The sequence below is a fragment of the Cebus imitator genome, unplaced genomic scaffold (assembly GCF_001604975.1).
Source record: "Cebus imitator isolate Cc_AM_T3 unplaced genomic scaffold, Cebus_imitator-1.0 Scaffold380, whole genome shotgun sequence".
Classification (NCBI taxonomy): Eukaryota; Metazoa; Chordata; class Mammalia; order Primates; family Cebidae; genus Cebus; species Cebus imitator.
In genome coordinates, this window is record NW_016107695.1 from 1,839,469 (window position 1) to 1,860,466 (window position 20,998).

At 37.9% G+C, this 20,998-nt stretch overlaps 1 protein-coding gene across 23 annotated transcripts in view; it reads right to left on the bottom strand.

The window, feature by feature from the left end:
* Window positions 1-18,653, bottom strand: part of AFDN (afadin, adherens junction formation factor) — a 103,730-nt gene extending 85,077 nt beyond the window's left edge. For 7 of the 23 annotated variants that reach the window (XM_037731079.1, XM_037731076.1, XM_037731078.1 and 4 more), the window contains exons 1-5: window positions 18,439-18,653; window positions 13,216-13,331; window positions 11,344-11,507; window positions 7,713-7,873; window positions 1,983-2,140 (exon numbers count right to left, since the gene is read on the bottom strand). In XM_037731079.1, the coding sequence (XP_037587007.1) occupies window positions 1,983-2,140; window positions 7,713-7,873; window positions 11,344-11,507; window positions 13,216-13,331; window positions 18,439-18,613 (774 nt within the window). In that variant the 5' untranslated portion in view covers window positions 18,614-18,653. The remainder of the gene's footprint in view (window positions 1-1,982; window positions 2,141-7,712; window positions 7,874-11,343; window positions 11,508-13,215; window positions 13,332-18,438) is intronic. The other 16 variants (XM_017507622.2, XM_017507620.2, XM_017507626.2 and 13 more) reach the window with 8 other exon arrangements.
* Window positions 18,654-20,998: the final 2,345 nt, after the last annotated feature.

Sequence of the window (20,998 nt, forward strand, 5' to 3'; positions counted from 1 at the left end):
TTTTTTTTTTTGTATTTTTAGTAGAGACAGGATTTCGAAATGTTGGCCACCGTGGTCTCAAACCCCTGACCTCAGGTGATCCAACTGCCTCGGCTTCCCAAAGTGCTGGGATTATAGGAGTGAACCACCATGCCCAGCCTCCTTTGGTTTTCTCTGACTGATCCCCCTTTAGTATATGTTAGACATTCTAATAATCTAAATATCACACTTTGTCTGTTTTACTTATTTCTCTTTGATCTGTATTTGGGTAGATTCCAAATTTTCCACCTGTCTTATTAATATTTCCCCCCATATCCCTTACTTGTTTTTAATTTTCTAAGAGTTCTTTCTCTGTTTCTTTTTACAGCATTCTGTTCTTATTTCATGGATGCACTGTTTTCCTTATCTCCGTGAGTCTTGGTGTTGTAAAGCTTCCATCTGATATCTCCAGTTTCTCCCTTTTAGCTCCAGTTTTCTTAATGCTTGTGTTGACCTGTCCCCATTTGAAAGGTACCTTTTTCAAATGTCTGTTGAACCTTGGCTATCTACATTTGACAGCAAGTCTCACGAAAGCTGGATGTAAAGTCTATCTATGTGGGCAAGGGTTACTGTTGCTAAGTCTCAGAGTGAGGTTATTAGACCAGAACTTCCAAAATTAGACCAGAACTTTTCAAACTTCCATACAGATCTTTCTTTGACAAGTGTTTTCTAAGAGGGATCCATAAATCTTCTAGCCATCAGTATTCTGGGTACAGTCTTTCACTTCGTCCTCTGTTTTCAGTGAAGACCCTTGTCACCTTGTGCTACTCCTGTTAGCCCCACCTCCAAGGCCTCCATTCAGTACTCACCCACCTCCCGTCAGTTCCAGCAGTTAGGGGAAGGGAAGGGAATCTGGTGGAGTCTGCTTCCTCTTATAGAAACTTTCAGGCCAACTTTCAACACTGTCTTAGAAAGTACTAAATCCTCTAATTCCTGAGTCTTCCTGAGGCTGGGATACACCTGCCTGCTTTGTCTGGACATCCTCCAAGCAAGATTTCTCTGGTCTGGCAAGTTAGAGACCTCTCATTTACATCTGCAAAATTTTACAGACTATTCTAATCTCTTGTCATCTCTTCTCTCATTCTCTTTGTTCTTGTGCATTTAAACAAATTTTTATTCCCTTTTTGTCATTTTAATGCGAGAGAAACATGTTTTCCCACCTACTATCAGCTAAAAATTAGGCTATATTCCTAAATTATGAATCTACTAGTTTTCCAACTCAATATAACTTCTTAGCTTCTCAGCAAAAAGATAAAAGTTATAAAACTCAAGCCCCTTTAATTCTGTCTGTAGCTAACAAGAGAGGTATAAGACCTCTACACTGAATACCACAAAACACTGTTGAGAGAAATGAAAGCATCAAGTAAATAAAGAGATATGCTCTGCTCACAAATTGGAAGACAAAAATATTGTTAGCATGAGAAGCCTCTCAAAATTCATCTACAGAGGCAATGCAAACCCAATCACAGTCCCAGAAGGTTTTGGGTAGACACTGAGAAGCTGGTGCTAAAATTTATATAGAAACACAAATAACCTAGAATAAACAAAGGAATTTTTAAAAATAATAAACAAAACTGGCACATACTTTATATAATTTTAAGACTTATTATAAATCTACAGTAAACAAGGCAGCTTGCTATTGGTAAAAAGATAAGACATATATATCAGTGGAACAGAACAGAAACCAGAATTAGAACCACATATATATGTGGGTCAATTGATTTAGGGGCAATTTTTATTTTCTTCAATTTGCCTTTTAATATTTTTCTTATTTTATAATAGAAACATATATTACCTTTGCAATGGAAGGGAGACTGCTTTTTTAAAATACAGATTTAACACATGATTTGTAATTTATCAGATTCTAAATGATATGGTAGGGTGAAAATCTAGGTTTAATTTGATTTAAAGAGTATCTTCCATTTAAATGCAAAGTAGAAAGAACTAGTGATAAAGTTCTTTACCCGGGCTATGCAGTAATCCTTAGGGTTTTCTTTTTCCAGACCATACTTCTCTAAAGCTTCTGCCACAGCAAAGTCTGCAGGATCTGTAGTAGACAGCAGGATTGTCTTGTAGGGAATATTTGGTTTTAAACTATCTGCATAAATTCTCAATGTTCCACCTGAAAAAACATTTTGACATCTTTGAGTTTAACCTACTTTATGCAAATAACAGAAATAGCTAACATTTATAATCACTTGAGAAAAAGATACCTGCATTCTACGTATAATGAGTGCAAAAACAATTAGGTAACACATACTAGCAGTAACTGGTTGATCTAGTGACACTTAGGAAATCATGAACAATCAAGCATGACAAAGACCATATCGTGTTCTCTCTTCAAGCCAAAGGAATTTTTGTATCAATGAACTGATTTCCACTATAGTAAGGAAAGAAAAGGAAAGAACTCCAGAATTTCTCTAAGGTGCTCTTTACTCAATTGCTTTCCCATTTTCTTATCTATATATCATTATATACCGATTTCTCCCATTTTCCTACTTCCTGATCATCAACCTGAAACAAACTAAAAACCCAGATAAAGTTAAATATTAACACACTAAATAAATCCATTTTTGAAAAGTGAAGTCGGAACCAGGAGATCTCAGGTGCTCGAGACCAAAGATTTTTCATGAGAGATATGCCAACAGAGCAGAGTTCTATTTTTACTTCCAGGCACTACAAACTACAATGTCCTTTATAGCTGTGAACTTATTTAGTGGGGGAGAAAAGAAAACCAACTACAGCAGAGCAACTTGGATATCCTGAGATTTTCTTTCGTGTTCCTTTGTAAAGAATGTGTGTGTGTGTGTGTGTGTGTGTGTGTGTGTGTGTGTGTGATCTTTGTAAAGTGTGTGTGTGTGATCTTTGTAAAGTGTGTGTGTGTGTGTGTGTGTGTGTGTGTGTGTGATAATACTGTCCCTTTTGGTGTCATAATCTGCTTTCTACCTATCGTCCAAGATTAACAAACCCTGAAATCTGAGGTCTAGATGAAAGGAGGCTGAGGGAAGAAATTAAGGTAGGCTCCACATTCCCATTATGACAGTGTGACCCTAGGTACTCACGCTAGCTTCTTTAACTCCATTTTCTCACCTGTAATTCAGAAGAGCTAGAACAGAAAACCTGTGGGTTTCTTAAGGCAAGTTCTAGATTTCCATGACTCCATTACTTTTTAATTCTAATGCAGTTATTTCAGCTACTATTTCTCATACTCTCTTTTTCAACAAGTCTGGCATGAATTGCATTTGGATAACTTAGCTCACAGTAACATAAAGTTGGTCTTTTAAGAAAGCAACTTGTCTACACTCATATTAGAATATGGACCTGCTAAGCCAGGCCAGGGGAATCACAGGTTGCAGAACATATTTATCATGTACGCACTCACACTGCCCAGAGGCCCCACTGTTCCAATGCAGAGGAATAGCAATAAGCAGGTCAGATGATGTTCCTGCCTTCAACAGCTTACATTCTGTGGTTGGGAGTAGGATGCAGAGGAAGGAGACTAACAAGAAAACAAATAAGTACCTTTAAAACAGTGACACACATTGTGAAAAATATAAGGTTGTGAGAAAGAATGTGACCGAGAGCATCTAAAACTTGGGTGACTGGCCAAGACTTCTCTGAAGAATAAACATTTGAACTCAGATCTGATTAATCAGACATAAGTGACCATGTGAAAATCGAAAGGAAGGGCTTTGTCTGAGCAGGGGACCAGCAACTGCTAAGGCCCATGGCTGCAGTAAGTCTGGCTGGATTCACTGGCCAGTACTGACACAGTGAGGGAAAAGGGGGAGATGAGGTCAGAAACCAGCTGAGACCAGATTATGCAGGACTTCCTGATCATGATCACGAGTTTAATTATTCTAGTTAAAGTGAAAGCCACTCAAAGGGTTTAAGTTCTGTGTGTGAGTGTCTGTGTGTGTGCGCATGTCAAGACAGAGTACACATGTGTGATTGTGTGTCTGCATGCATATGTCTAAGGAGGTGGGCAAAATGTCACTTCTGCTTTCCAAAGAGAATCCTGGCTTTTGGGTGAAGATAGGGACATCAGCAACAGGAGTGGGGCTCATATAAACTGTGTGTTTTCCACGACACCAAAATGCCCACTCCTTATTTAATTACACTCCACATCCCAACATGAGCCTCAAGTAATTCACATGAAAAACATTAAGTACAACAGGGTAAGTAAACAATCATGCAGACTGCAGTAACATCTACATGTTTCACATGTTATATCAGCAAGGAGCTTCTATTTTGAAAACTGAAGAGTGGAATTTGTATCCTAATCTAGATGTCCAGCAAAGAAATGCAAATGATCAGACACCTAACTTTTCTAAAAAATAAACAAACACATACACACACACACACATACACACACACACACATACACACACACATACACACATATATACACACACACACCCCCCTGTTAAATGCCTAGGTAAGTACTCGTGATCCCAAAGCTACAGACAGACCACAGGGCAGAAAAGGCTACCTGGTGGAAAAAAATTTAAGGACAAAGTTTATCAGAAAGTCACTTGAAGAAATCAGTATGGTTCCTACAGATAATCTAGTTTTCAGTGGCACTTCTAAAGGACACATCAAAATGAGACAGCTATAAAATTCATAATCAAGTGGTCAAATGAATTTAGCTACTGAATGAAACGTATTAAATGTTTGACTATTTTAGAACTAATATCTAAAACTATGGTTTGAGTATAGTGCATTAAGGCATTCTGACACATAAAAAGGCAATAAACAAACACAGTCAATCATAAAACCTTGTTAGTTTCTAAGCATAAAACCACAGTATTGTTATGGGAGCAACAGATACCTCCCGATTTACTAAGGAAGGAGAAAGAGAAGAAAAGCTAAGGTTTTTAAGTTCCTATTACAGACTAAAATATATTTGTATAAACATATGTCTCAGTTCCAAGACTAAGATATAGGTTAGTGCCCCGTTTTGAAGAGGAAGAGACTGTGGCTCTTAGTTTGTGCACAGCGGTACCAACTGCATCCTGACCCCAGGTCCATGCTCTTTTGCACAGTACCCTGCTACTCCCAAGACGTGCACTGAAACACCCAAGAAGAGGAAGAATCGACTACAAATTCTCTTATAATTTTGTTAATTTATCACTGAGGAAAAACCATAACAATAAATGGTGGTAGAATATTTGTGCCACAAATGAATTAACTGAGATATATAGGACATTTTGGGGTCAACTACATTTTAAAGCCATCATGAAGCAAATATAATTGAGTATCAAAAATACTTTACAAAGTTCAGGGGCAAAGCTTGTTATGAACTCTGATGCCTGATCAGCTGTGAGGTGAGTTTAACAGAAACAAATGAAAGGGGACATGGAGGTTCTGTCATCAGAACTTGAGAAACTAATCCTTGGGGTAAAAGAGAGAAAAATAACAGACACAGTTGTCACTCTCAGGCAAGTGGTTTTCACACACAGGTGCCCTTGTCTCCAGCCCACACTAAAGAACCAACCTGAATGTTAAGCTGATAGCTGCAGTAGGCTGTAAGGGTACAGTGTTTCAGAGCAAGTTATTTGTTAACAATAACAAGTAAAAACCTTAGACTTCATTAATACTTTTGGCTTCCTTAGTATAAACAATAAAGGTCCATTTTTTGCTATCAGTATTTATTTCTTAGGAGTTCCCTCAGCGTCTACATATAGAAAAATGCCCCATCTATCCCTAATCACCCCTTTAACATACAAGCTGTACTCTGATGTTCTGCTATTTCTCCTCCTAATTCTTTATGGTTTTTCCTGTTTTCTTTGCTGACTCCTCTTAACGATGGCTGTCCCTTAAGTTTCTGGATCAACTATACACTGTCTCCCCAACAACACTGATCACTCCCAAACCCCAATCGTCATGTGACACTGCTGCACAGTGCTCTGGAGTCACTCAAAGTAGCCTAAAATACATCCCATATCCCACCAGCACTTCATGTGACACACATAAACAAAACCTATCTTCCACTCCCAAACGTTCTTTCATTCTACAGTCCATCAACATCTTTCCAATTAAAAGCAGAGGTGCCATCCAGAATGTCTCCCCTCCTCAGTAAAATCCAGTCTATTGCCAGTTCCTGATAATTCTACCTCTTAACTGTTTCTTCAGGCCTTTCTCTCTTTACATCCTGCTGTCAATGACAGAGCTCAGAGGCCCCTTATTCCTTATATGGGCAAAGCAATACTTTAAATGGGCATGCCTGCTTCTAATCAGAATTCCCTCAAATCCATCTTCCACTCTGTTTCCACAGTAATCTCTCCAGATATATAGCTTAGGCTACAACGAAAGCTTTCTAAACCCCTAGCTTAAACTCTCCAGCAGCTTATTAACAAAGCATATCAAATGTTTCCATCAAAATACCACCAATGGCCCAGCAAAATACATGGGGGAATCTGGGGACATAAGCTAAGGGACATACAAAAACTTCCTATTTTATCGTAAAAAATATATGTAAATGTTACATTCTAACCACATTAAAAGCATACTACATTTTAAAAATATTTTTTTAAAGTTACATATAAAAATTGATACTCTAAGTTAGCTATCTTTACCATAACTCACTACCTCTAGCCCATACTTGAATATTCCTTAAGAAGGAACCATAGAATGAATTCAGAAATTCATTTCAGTAATAATGTCAAACTCCTTCGTACAGCATACAAAGTGCCCTCAGGTCTGGTATGTGGCTAGCACATGTAGCCATTTCTTAGCATTCCTCTTGTCTTTGAAAAAATTTTTACTACTCTTCTTCTTTATATTTTCTCTCAAACTCATTTTCTTTTGTCTTTTTTTTGGGTGCATATATTTAGAAATTATTTCAAATTCTTGGCAGAACAAGACAGAATATACATAAACAAAGAATCATTTGGATCTCAACTGTAATCTATTAGAATATTTATGGAACCAAGAAGTCCTATACTCTCCGAGATTTTTTAAAAATCACTGGCACAACAAGTCCTGTGAAATATGTAATTAGGACTCGGTTATAGGGTGCTAAGGATCAAAATAAGCAGGAATGCTAGGGTCGGCCAACTTTCTCCCCACATGGTAGCTTTCTGGATACTACACTGAAATATGCTCAGAAGATAGAGTCCTGAGTAGTGTTGGCGATGGGCGTAGAAGCAAGTGACCATGCATTTAATGTATTACATCTCATTTAGATCCCATCACAAATAAAACAATTACCTGAGGTAATCAGGAAAATTTAAACAATGACTAGTTGTTTGATAGTATTAAGGAATTACTATCAATTATTTTATATATGATAATAATACTATGCTTATATTTTGCTACCCTTCAGAAAAATATACCAAAATATTTATTGTTGAAAGAACAAGAAGTTTGGGATTTGCTTCACAATACTTTGAGAATGGAGGCAATGTATTTTGGGGTACAGAAGAAACATGAGTTGTTAATTATCAAACCTCAGTGATAGGTACATGGGAGCTTTATTTTATCTTTCTCTCTTTTTTGTATATACTTGAAATTTTCCAAGATTTTACCATAGGGCAGGCTGATTTTGTACCAGATGTATGTGGTACACATTTGTTTTCAAAAGGTTACATCACCCATTGCTTTAGTTAAAGCAGGCCTCATGCACATATAGAGTGTAATTAAACAACGCTCTTTACAACAGGTAGAACAGAGAAAAACTATAAAGTGTGTACCTGAATCTGGCCGCCCATCTGAGCTCCGAAATTCCTGCATTCTCTTTTCCAATTTCTGTTGCCTCCGCCGTTTCATGACCACCTCAGGATTAGAAATTGTTCGTGTAAAGCTGGTTTCAGGCATGTCTTTGTAAACCTCAGCAGCCAGTCGAGAATTTTCACTGCAAGAAAAAAAAACACCAACAATATTTTAAACTTTTTTTTCTTACTGAAAATAGACACATTGCAATCATACAAAAATCAAAAGGGCAGATGCTATTTGGCTACATCTGTACCCTAACAGGTCTGTGACGTACTATTTACCACATACTAAATACAAACGAATATACTGAACTAAGCAGAAATCTATCATTAAAAGTTTACATTAATAGTGAGTTTATTCATGAATAATACTGAAAGAAAAATATATTGATTACACATTTCCGTAACTTCCACCAGTGTTATCCTAAAACAGACCAATATTATACAATGACCTTCCAACCACAAGAAAGAAACATAGGACTTAATATACTTTAATTTCACAAAATCTGTCTTAAAATTACAGCAAATTTAGGCCAGGCACAGTGGCTCACAACTGTAATCCTAGCACTTTGGGAGGCCAAGGCAGGCGGACCACCTGAGACGAGGAGTTCAAGACCAGCTTGACCAACATGGATAAGCCCCGTCTCTACTAAAAATACAAAATTAGCCAGGCATGGTGGCCATGCCTGCAATCCCAGCTACCCAGGAGGCTGAGCAGGAGAATCGCTTGAACCCAGGAGGCGGAGGTTGCAGTGAGCTGAGATTGTGCCACTGCACTACAGCCTGGGCAACAAGAGTAAAACTCTGTCTCAAAAAAAAAAAAAAAAAAAAATTATATAGCAAATTTTGAAAAGCCCAAATTAACTGAATGGAATGATTTTTTTTTTTTTTTAACATCTGAAAGATTTAAAAACATTAACTTTTTTGAAGTTAAATTTTTTAAATGAAATTAACAGTTTCTGTGAAGGAGTCAAATGTATAGAATGATGAGCTGAAAACAATATTAAGTAATTGATATACTTGACTAAATTTTGGTAAATATATTTTAAAGATACAATTTTTAATCATAAAAAATAATCTAATTAAAAAGTCAAGCTTTTAATCAAGTTGAACAACTTAACTCATCTTAAGCTAAATAATTTATCACCCCATAAATAGAATGACAAGTAAAGCAAGTCATAAAGTATATGCTTTTGGTTCGTTTTGGTTTATTTTAAGACAGGGTCTCACTCTGTAGCCCAGGCTGGAGCACAGTGGCACAATCACTGCTCACTGCAGCCTCAATCTCCCGGGCTCAAGCAATCCTCCTACCTCAGCTACCTGAGTAGTTGAGACTACAGGCATGAACCTAGCATTAAGTTTTAAATTCTCCTTTTCTTTGATATTTTTCATGTATGAGCAATGTATCTTTGTACATTTTTTCTCTTGCATAACTGCATTTGACAGAGGCTTATTATGTAATACTAGACTCAGGTTATTACATAGGCATCACTGCCTCGAGATTCATACTTAAACCTTTGATGCAACACAAAACAGGTTCAAATTCCACTCTAAAGTATACCTTCTTCATTGACAAATAATATTCTTAACACATACAGATCACTTAGAATCAATTTCTTTTTTTTTTTGGGACGGAGTTTCGCTCTTGTTACCCAGGCTGGAGTGCAATGGCGCGATCTCGGCTCACCGCAGCCTCCACCTCCTGGGTTCAGGCAATTCTCCTGCCTCAGCCTCCTGAGTAGCTGGGACTACAGGCACGCGCCACCATGCCCAGCTAATTTTTTGTATTTTTAGTAGAGACGGGGTTTCACCGTGTTGACCAGGAGGGTCTCGATCTCTTACTATTCTTTTTTTTTTTTTTTTTTTTTTTGGGACGGAGTTTCGCTCTTGTTACCCAGGCTGGAGTGCAATGGCGCGATCTCGGCTCACCGCAGCCTCCACCTCCTGGGTTCAGGCAATTCTCCTGCCTCAACCTCCTGAGTAGCTGGGACTACAGGCACGCACCACCATGCCCAGCTAATTTTTTGTATTTTTAGTAGAGACGGGGTTTCACCATGTTGACCAGGATGGTCTCGATCTCTTGACCTCGTGATCCACCCGCCTCGGCCTCCCAAAGTGCTGGGATTACAGGCTTGAGCCACCGCGCCCGGACCTTAAAATCAATTTCAAAAAGGAAAAAGCCTTGGACAGGTCACTCCAACAAAAGAATATAAATGGTTAACAAATGTGGAAAGATGCGTTCTTATTCATGATAAAAACAAATTCAATTTATAGAAGACATTACATACTACAGGGATAATTATATACTGTTCTGTGACACCCAAGAGTTGCAGATGTAAGGAAAAGAGAAGTCTCCTGGTACCCTGGATTGCACGATAGTACGGGGCAGTCTGCCGATGGGTTCAGAACATGAGAGTATCTGAACCCTATCACCCAACCATTCTTCTAGAATGCACCGAGAAAATAATCAGGTGACTTCTCTAAGTCGCAGAACAAGGATATTCACTGGAACATTTATTTAAAAACAAAACAAAGAACCACTATAAACAATCTATAAGTACACTAAAGATGAACTAGTTACATAAATTATAAGAACAACTATGTAATAGAATACTGTATCGTCATTTTTAAATGTTTTTGTGAAATATAAATCTTAGTGGAAAAAATATCAAGTGAAACTCCAGTTGAAGAGACTGTTGTTACATTTCTGTTTAAAGCCTCTCCAGACAAGCATATGAAATAGAAAAATACATAGCGGAAAAAAAACTAGATTATTATTTTCTTTGGGTTCATGTGATGACAGGTGAGTTATTTCCCCTTTTTGGTAAATCTATATATTCTGACTTTCTAAAACAAACGCACATTACCTCATTTATGGAAAAGTAATGAATAGAATACCATGCAGTCAATACCAAGGCAACAGCAAGCTGCCTAAGAATAGGCACATGGCCGCCAAATGCACTAACTAAACAACCAAAAACTGCTGAGGGTGAAAACAGGAACTAGAAACTCTGTATTAAGGGGAAAGTCTAGTTTCCCCTAATGTCTCTTTCTGCTATCATGAGAATGCAATGGTTTCCCTTATTCCCTCAGCTCTGTGTCAGACCCTAAAATACCTAAACAGGCAACCATCTACAATGGGACTGGTGTGACAAAATAGGGAATGGAGGGAACTAGATGGTGATCTGAAGCTTAAAAGGGAAAATCTGCTTTCCACCTTGTCAGCCTCTGACAAGGCATTAAGCATATCTGAGGTACAGATGAGACAACTGCTGCCTCCTGGCCAAAACCACAGAAACGAGGGAAGACCCCAGCTGAAGACGAAGAAGAGAAATAATAATGTTAACCAGAGTTTTCCTATTTAAGATTAGCAAGATTGTGGGTGCACAGATGCTTCCCAAGCATAGCGAGACAGGCACTGCCAACAATGAACCCTGCTTAGGTAAAACATTCTATCCTCCCTCCACACAGAAGAACTGGGAGTATACCCAAATACATTTCCCGACTGATACTCATCGTTTTCATAACTTATCTGAAAATTTAACAATTTGGGTGCAACAAAAATATCTGGTTTGGAGCACAAAGAGAAATCCTTCCAAAATTGACTTACACGTCCTCCCCTTGGAAAGGCCTATCATCTTTATCAGATGCCTGTCGCAACGCCTCTTTTTCTCTCTTCTTTTTTTCCTTCTTTTCTTTCTTTGAGAGAGTTCTCTTGAAGTTCTGGATAACTCCTTCCTTTTCCTGCTTTTCAGGTCCATTACTTTGAGCCTTCTGATAAAAGTAACATCATCACCATATTGACCACTAAGCAGAATCACATAAAATTACCTACGGCTTAGCTAACTTCATCTCACATGCTGTGGAACATGTGAGCAAGGCTACTGAAACAAAGGAAGGTCTAGAGAATGGGAATGTTCTTTCTTGATTCAGCTGAGAGTTACATGGGTGTATTTATCAAAATCAACTGAACTGTACACTCAAGATATGTGCATTTCACTGAATCTATATTTTACTTCATTTTAAAACTAACGAGCAAGCAAGCTAAAACAAAAGTCGAAGCCAGGAAGAAAACTGGGGTAGAAATCATGAAATCTGGTTTTCAGTAAATAAAACTCTAAGTAATTTACATAAAATAACTTGAATAAAAGAAACCTAATAAAATTATAAAAATAAAGAGTGAATAAGAGATAAATAAATCATCTACAGTAGTTTTTCTTTAACTTTACAGGAAATGTTAACAGTAGCCATAATATATTGGCTTTCATGAAACAGCTGTAACTATCATGTTTGTGAAAAAATATCTAACTTCGTTTACAGATCTGATTTATTTGCTTGCTTCTCCTTAATTTGTATTTTAACCTAAACAATGGCCTGCTACCAGATGACAGAGATACATTATTTTTACGGATAACTTAATAAGGAAATAACTTAAGAAAAATAAGTTAAATAATGGCTATTGCAATGAGAAGGAAAATTGCCTTCTGCTTTATAAGTTAAGGGAGAAAAGAATGTGAACACTGTCATTTGACTCATAGATACTCATAGCATTGCACTGGTCTTAGGAGTTCCAATACATGTCAATGAGGGTTTGTGGGGCACAGCAAAATATACAGACTGAAATAACATCAGCTGAAATTGTGGACCAGAAATGAAATAAAACATGGATAGCAAAATAATGGATATGCATTCTTAACATTTTTTGTATGTGTTGCAACTATAGCACATCACTAAGCACAGCAACAAGGTCAACAATACATTTTGTACATATCCATGACTCTTCAAAATGGAACAACGACATCACACAAAATGAAAAATTCCTGCTGCCAAAACTGATTAACAACAGTTTTTTCCCAATCTGTTGGGGGTGGGAGGGAGGGAATTAAACGGAAGAATTTTCACAAAATATTCTTAACCTTTGCATTTGCTATCACTTGTCCATAATGAATTCTTGTGTAAGATGCTACTTGATTTAGCACAAAATAAGAACAGCAGCACAAAATTCCAAATATCCTACCACCTAGAAAGCTTTAGAATCATCCTATTCCTTCAAGAATGATTACTAATTCCTAACCCTGCACATATTATGAAAAGGTTTTAAATGAGCCAAAGTTGCATCTAAAAGTTTACACATAAAGAGATATAAAAGCTTTATTTTTCCTTTTGATCCTTATTAGAACAATTCTGGTTTTATATTTTTGACAAAAAAAGCTGAGGCTGATCACCTGATCATTAAATCTTGCAGTTAGTTTACATAATTATTCTTTGAAAAGGTAAGCAACAATATCTGGAATTATTAGTTGAGATAAAGGATAAAGTAGGGGAAAAAAAGCTTCTTTAAATTATTTTCTGGGAGGAGGGTAAAAGAGTTTAAAAAGAGAAGCAAAAAGGAGAAGGAGCTCTTGTAACAAAATGAGTCTCCTGTTTATCAGCCCGTCCCGGCCCTGGACCAAGACTGGCATAAAATACTGAGGGTTCCTACCTTAGGAGGAATGGCATCATTCTCATTCTTAAGCACAAATCTGCCTTCCCGATCATCTTTGTTCCAATTCAATTGTACAACTAGAGGTTTCTCATCTATATCCAATCTTCTTTCTTCTTCAAAACATGAAACGAAAAAAAGAACAAGCTATGGTTATTTCATGGTACTAGCTAATACAGCATTCTGATACACATTTAATTTTATAAAGTACCTATTTGCAGACTGAAATGTATTATTCGAAATGTAAAATCACTGGTTTTAATTAATTCAGTATTTTATTGCTACTGTATGTTTATTACCCCATATCCAGTGCCAGACAATAAACAGGAGCAATAACATCATTTAGATATAACTGGGAAAATAAGAGAAATATACATGAAATAAGAAAAAAAGTATATATGGTTTTGCTACAAGCTTATCTCTATAAACCAAATTACCTCCTATGCAACTGGAAAATAAAGCTATAATGTTAATACCACATAGAAGTGCCACTGATTGTTCTCACCACATTAATGTTACACCCTACGCAAGTGATGGTAGCAGCCCCCACCAGTCTTGAAAGTGACGACTGCACTATTCTTCCTTCCTCTGTCCATCTGATCCTTGTCTCCAAAATTTGCCCATTTCAACACTTACCTCTCCTTCCACCTTAAAGTTACCATGACTATTTCTTATGTACAGTACTGTTTGGTATATTACTTCTGTCATTAGCAAGCATCCTAGGCACACTTATCACACTTATCAGGAACATGGTACTCCACAGAGGGTCTCGTGAAAGCCTCACAGCCTGGCCACCTCAGAGGCCTACAGCCGCTGGAAGCTGTGGAAGGAAGGCAGCACTGACGGCTGGGCCTGCTCCTGCTGGCCAAGCTACCCATCCCAGGGTGGAGAGGACTAAGAAAGCAGGAGGTAGCAACAGATCTGAGGCTGCAAGCCCCATGCACAAGTCAGGCTACATTCCACAGGAATCCTCCTCGTCACTCTGAGAAATCCATTCACTCTGCTCAAACCTTCAACTTTTCTTTGAGTCACTGTTACAAATTTAAACAGGTATTAAGTGACCTAGCTTAATCTTTCTTTATGTTAAAGTCCCCACCTTTTAGTGTACAATCTGGCAGAATGTGAGCTTTTTTAGAAATGCCTATTTCAGAAACATCTGTTACAGGATTGCTAGGTAACCTGAATATCAGTAACACAAGACCCAGCACTTTCAGGGTTGAATAAGAAAAGTAAAATTCACTGTAAAATAAAATCACTGACTCCCTATCCAAATATTGCTCCCTGCTGTCCAGCCCTGCCCACTACCCAGCCCCCCATTAGTCACATCACCCCATGGTCAGAGTCCACGTGACAGTACCCCGTCACACAAACTGCAAACTGGAATTCTATACCTTGCAGAAAGGGTCAAGACTGCACGATGCTGGCTGGGAGTACCAGCACTTTGGGAAGCCAAGGTGGGTGGGTCAATTGAATTCAAGAGTTTGAAACCAGACTGGGCAACATGGCGAGACCTCATCTCCACAAAAAATAAATATAAAAATAAAAACAAAAGAAAGGAGGAGGAGGAGGAGGAGAAGGAGGAAGAGGTGAAGGAGGAGGAGGAGAAGGAGGAGGAGGAGAAGGAGGAAAAGGAGAAGAAGAAGAAGAAGGATGAAGTGGAAGGAGGGAGGAAGGGGAAGAGAGGAGGGGGAGGAAGAGGAGGAGAAAGAAGAAGAAGAAGGATGAAGATGAAGGGGGAGGAAGGAGGGAGGAGGGGGAGGAGTGGGGGAGGAGAAGGGGGAGGAAGAGGAGGAGGGGGAGGAAAGGGAGGAGGAGGGGGAGGAGAGGGGAAGGAGAAGGAAGGGGAGGAGAAAGGAGAGAGGAGGTAGAGGAGGGGAAGGAGGGAGGAGGGGGAGGAGGGCGGAAGAGGAGGGGGAAGAGAAAGGAGAGGAGGGGGAGGAGAAAGGGTAACCTTTTACAGATACTAAGTATCTTTAGATAACAGTACTCTGTTGTATTAGTAACAATATATTACAATAAAAACACTAGGTGAGGCAGTACAAAGGATCACTTTGGTTAGATTATTCAAGGAAAAGATGCCCAGAGACTATATGACCAGGTCAGGCCTTGAAAGAAAGAAGAATTCTTTCTTTATTTCAAGGCCTGACCTGGTCATATAGTCTCTGGGCATCTTTCAACAAGAAGTTGTTCCAGAAACTGTGAGAAAGATAGGCAAGAACAGCGTGGTGAGGGCACAAGGTATCTTACTACAGTCTCATGCAGGAGAAGAGAACTATTAATTTGAAAAAGCACTTTCAATGCTATGCCAAAAGTTTAAATTTTAAATGAGCAGTAGTTTACCACTACCACCCCCCATAAAAATGACACCATAATGATGACAACGATGATGATATTGACAATACTACTGCTAAGAGTCTTGACAAAGATTATCCAGGTAATTATATACAGGATATGTTAAAATGAGGCTGTTAAAAATAGGAGGCTGTGAGATTGGCTAAATAATTATTGTGTAATGGAAATCACAGTAATGCTAGTTATCAAAATACAGAAATAAAAAATTTTAGATAATTATTTTATCAACTGAAAATATAAGATAAATATATTTTATATTTTATTTTATCAACTGAAAATTTTAGATAATTATTTTATCAACTGAAAATATAAGAAACGAAAACCAGAGTAACAAATTAGGGATAGAACAGTAAGTCTGAATTCCTTCCATAAACCAAAATTACCAAATTTTTCCTGTTACAAAATTTATACTAGATGAAAATCCTTCTGAGTGCAACTTTTAGAGAACTAACACTAATGATTATGTATAAATCATAAAAGTGAAGCAAGGAGGAGGCTGAGATATTCTAAAGCACGTGTGAATAAGCACTGAAGGTAAAGAAGGCACTGGGTCCTACTTTATCTTTATGCATTTAAGATCTCTTCTGCCTTAGTGGTTTCATACACGTTTTTAAAGTGGCATGATCCTTTTTTATGTTTCCTACTGAATTCACACAAAGACTTGTAGTATATAAAAAGAATAAATGTGGGGCTTCCCTGGTGGCTAATGCAGGTTTGGGGCTGGGGCTTTAGCCCACTAGGGCTGCGGTATGCAAATGTGCTGAGAGGATCCCAGGGCACAGAGAAGCATTTAAATGTTCAAGAGAAACATGTCATATCTGCTAGACGCCAAAAGAACTGGTTCCAGTGGCTCGTGGACCACAGCAGACTGCATAGTGTCTCTTCTGTCGGCATCACACACGTACATACAAAGCTGGGTTTCCATAACACTGTAAAAAACAGGCAACATGGCCTGAAAATTAACAAAGACAAGAAGTGAGGGCTCCTGGGGTCTGAGGGAGCTCAGAAAGGCCCAAGAGGCACAAATGTCTCACCAGGCAGCAGCTGGGATTAAGAATGAAATGAAAGCTTTAGTTTTCCTATCATTTTATGTGTACTATTTTTTCAAACATCTACCAAATTGTTCACCATTAAATATTTATTGACCTGTCTGAATGTAACTACTTAATGAAATGGATTGTTAGGCATTTCTTTTGACTTAGACACTAAGGGTTCTGTAACCCAAAAAAGACTGAACACCTGCATGCTAGGGCTTTACTCACACCTGAGGCACTAGTGACAAAGCAGCACTTTAAGCCCAAAGGTGTGGAAGGGTAACTGAGGGAGTGGGGAAGACACTGTTTCCTGCTTCTTTAACCATCTTTTTGTTTTCACCCCTTTCTTTCTTTTAAAAAAATCAAAATCATCCAATTTATAAATCTCAAATTCCAATCTTACATATCATTCCAAGACTTCACACTTGTTAGTATTCAACTAACCGAACAGCAGAGACTGAAAAGAAAAAAGGTGGAAGTGAGAGAGATTTTATTCTTCTTTATAACCTATTTACAAGGATTCTAAGGTAAAGGAAAAACTCAGTTTCGGGAAAATCATCCAAAATTGAGAACACCCTGTATTGTCAAATTTAGTTTTGGTATTAATGATGAGGGTAATAGCCTCATAACCTTAAAAATAAAAAAAAAAAGTAAACCAACAATAACAACGAAAATTGTCTGACTTACATACTACTAAGGAAAAAAGGATTTAGTCACACCTGAAAATCCCACACATAACAAACACTTTAGTCTACTTTTATATGCACAAAGAAAGCAGTATTTTTTAAGTTAAAAAATATTCAAAAAAGATCTGTGGATAGAACTTAAAAGAGGTACTCAAATTAGGTTTGTGATATACATAAATCCTTTATTTGCTGCACCAATTGTAATTTGTATTTTATTTAAACAGGTTACTCAACATTTCCAGAGCACCAATCAAATTTTTTTTCAATTTTTACATTTCTTTTTATTAATTTTTTTAGAGACAAGGTCTCGCTCAGTCACCCCACGTGAAGTGCAGTGGCATGATCATAGCTCACTGCAGCCTCAAAGTCCTGAGCTCAAATGATCCTCCTGCCTCAGCCTACCAAGTAGCTGGGACTTGGTATCATGCCCAGATAACTTATTTTTAAAATTCTTTTGTGGAGATGGGTCTAGCTATGTTGCCTCAAACGATCCTCCCATCTTGGCCTCACTAAGTGCTAGCATTACAGGCATATGCCATGGCACTCACCCAAATTTCCACATTTCTTAATCAGTCCAACTTTAGTTGTCATTTGATATAGCTATATAAGATATTTTCAGAAATTTCTAATGTTAACACAAGCAGAAATTACAAAATAATACATACGGTTTCCCTAAGATACCCTAAATTATTCCCAAAGAATAATGAAAATGTATTGTTTCAGAAGGCAAAAATATTACAGCAGGATTGATGACTCATACCCATATAATATTTAACTGTGTCACAATTATAATATTATAATCCATACATAAGCCACAGAAAACATTCTCAAAAAGCAGGTTGCATACCATACAACGTATGTGACACCCAGATATGCTGGATAAATGTAACACCACTTTGGAGAAATAAGCATATGCAAAATTAATATATTCATTCTAACTTCCAACAGATGTATGTACCAGGAATTTGAGAACAATTCCCAGACATAAAACAGTTTTCTCAGCCTGCCAACTCACTCTCCTACCCCCTAAAAAAAGAAAAGAAAGAGGGAGATGAGCAATAAACCTGTGACAAGACCACAATGCCCCTGGACAAGACGTCTCTTCACAGATCAGGTCATGCCTCTACCAACCCCCGCCTGTATACACTGACCTCCGCTGACATGCACTTCATAGAGTGAATACTTGGGAGAGGACAGCATTCTCATATCAGGTCGAAATTTCTCTGCGAGCGTTTCGATTACATCTTGAGTGGTGGCAGTACTAGAGACCCGAATACATTTTGTTGCAAAGTTTCCAGCAGCTTTATCTTGAAAATAAAATCTCATTACTCCATGGAACTCCAAATCCTAAAAGAAAACAAAATGGTACATTTTTGGAAAACAACACTCTGAAGAGATTAACTGTTTGTAATAATAAATGAGAAAGGCTGTTCAGCACTTTTTAAAAAATGCTTCTTTATCATAAACATCTGAGACTAAATTAGAGAGATGGGTTTTTAGTCTTCAAGTTTCATTTCTGACTTTGAACAAGTTACTTACAATTTCTCTTTGCCTCACCTGTCTCATGTATGAAATAATGGCTGTCAGAAGATGATGTTATCAACAGCTAACATCTACTGAGTCCTCGGCAAGTGTTAGGCACACATGACATGCAATATGTATAAGCCTGCAGCTCAACAGACACTATTATTTAACCCGATTTCAAGATCTGGTCGTCCAGATTCATAGAGTTGAGTTCAGCACTCAAGCTGGTACGTGGCAGTTCCAGAGTTAAAACCCAGATCCACCGGACTCCAAAGTCCATGCCTGTACTGCCCCGAAGGTCCCTTTCCAGCTCCAAAAATTGAAAGCCTAAATGAACAAACTCTTCTTAAAAAGCAAGAGGAAAATGTTTGTCCCAGCCATTAATGTGAATAAATGAAAACTCTTAATTTTTGAATATGTTGGTACCAAATTGTGGGTTTTGCTGCTATTTTCAACGGCAAAAACTGCAATTACTTTTGCACCAACCTAATAATTGTAATTTTCTATATGAACTACTTGCCCATAATCAATGAATGCATTTTAGATTGGTCTCAAAATCTTACTTCTAGAGAAAAAGCACATTGGAATTCCAGCCAAAGGTATCCCCACCATAGGTATCATCTACTGCAATGTGGGCTGACGCTCACAACTGTGAGATGTCCTTTCCCAGTATTTCCTTGCACACAGAAAACGCCCAATTCCCAACACAAATTCCAAAGAATATTTCTAACTCCTAGGTCACTTTTACTATCTCAAGCAAGATTAAAGCCTTAGTTGTTCAACTAAAGTCATCCTTGGTTCTTCTTTCTCTCACCCTCACATCTAATCCATCAAAATACATCCAGAATCCAGCCAAAGTACTGTTAAACCATGTCAGAACACATCATTCCTTGACTTTACATTTTGCAACGGCTTTCATTCTTTCAAGTCAAACCATAACTGCAGTCCTCAAAGCCCATCACACAGAACGAAGCCTTTACTTTTCCCCAGTCCACCAGCCTCTTTTTGACTAATAAGTATCAACTAACAAATATTTATTTGAAGAAAAACAGGAGAAACGGAATACAGGTTGAGAATCCCTTATTCAAAATGCTTGGGACCAGAACTATTTTTGGATTTTGAGTATTTTCAGATTTTGGAATATTTGCATCATACACTTCAGCACCTCTGATCTGAGAATCTGAAATGCTGCAATAGGCATTTCCTTTGAGTGTCATGTTGGCTGGCACTCAACACATTTCAGACTTTGGAGCATGTCATATTTCAGGTTTTCGAGTTAGAGACACTTAACCTGTATTAGAATGGGGTTAACAACTATATAAATTTATAAAAATCAAAACAAAAAATAAGAGAGTAAGGCACATTCCCAGTCCTGAAACTTTACTGTGCTTGCTCAGAGTGTCTTGCTACCCACTATACCAGAAAATACAAAATAAATGAGCATGTATGTTCAAAAATGACACTGACCCACAGATTCTGGAGTAAAGGAGGGCCGCAGTTTTGGGTGTGAGACCTGAAAAAGCTTAAAAGAGTTAACAAAATGGGAGCTACATGAGTAGGAGTCCTACTCGTCTCAGAAATTCTGTCAACAGCCTCTTAAGTCTGGTCTTAGTCAAGTAACAAAGCAAAGCTTCCAAACGTCTCCATCTCTATGTTAGTCTGGCAACCCTAAAACCTTTGTAACTAAAAATGCATGTGAAATGCGCTCCTAAACTATAAACCTTTGAGTCTTAATTAACATTAATGACAGCTCAGGCTCACCACCTCCATGCCAGGTACTATGCTGACCACACCTATGCACTGCCTCCCCAGCTTTGCTTCACCTGCGTTCTCCCTATGTCTGCTGGTTCCACCTCTTGGAATCATTCAAGTATCTTTTTCACAACCCCCTTCCATGGGCTCCTAAAACAGCACTTTAGAAAACAAAAATTACTATACAAATTTAGTTATATAAATTTCAGATTGTATCATGAGAGCCGTATTTTTATCCCAGGATTCCAATACTTTCACACTACCACCCTGAAAACCATCTTTATACTAAACCTAACAGTCTCAAAAACATTGACCGACAAAACTACCCCCAGGCTTCTCAAAAAGCTCATGCTTACACAAGAAGTTAAACCAAAAAAGGAATTGATCTGCGTAGTACTCAATCATTTTGCTAACAAAATAGTTTTATATTAGTTG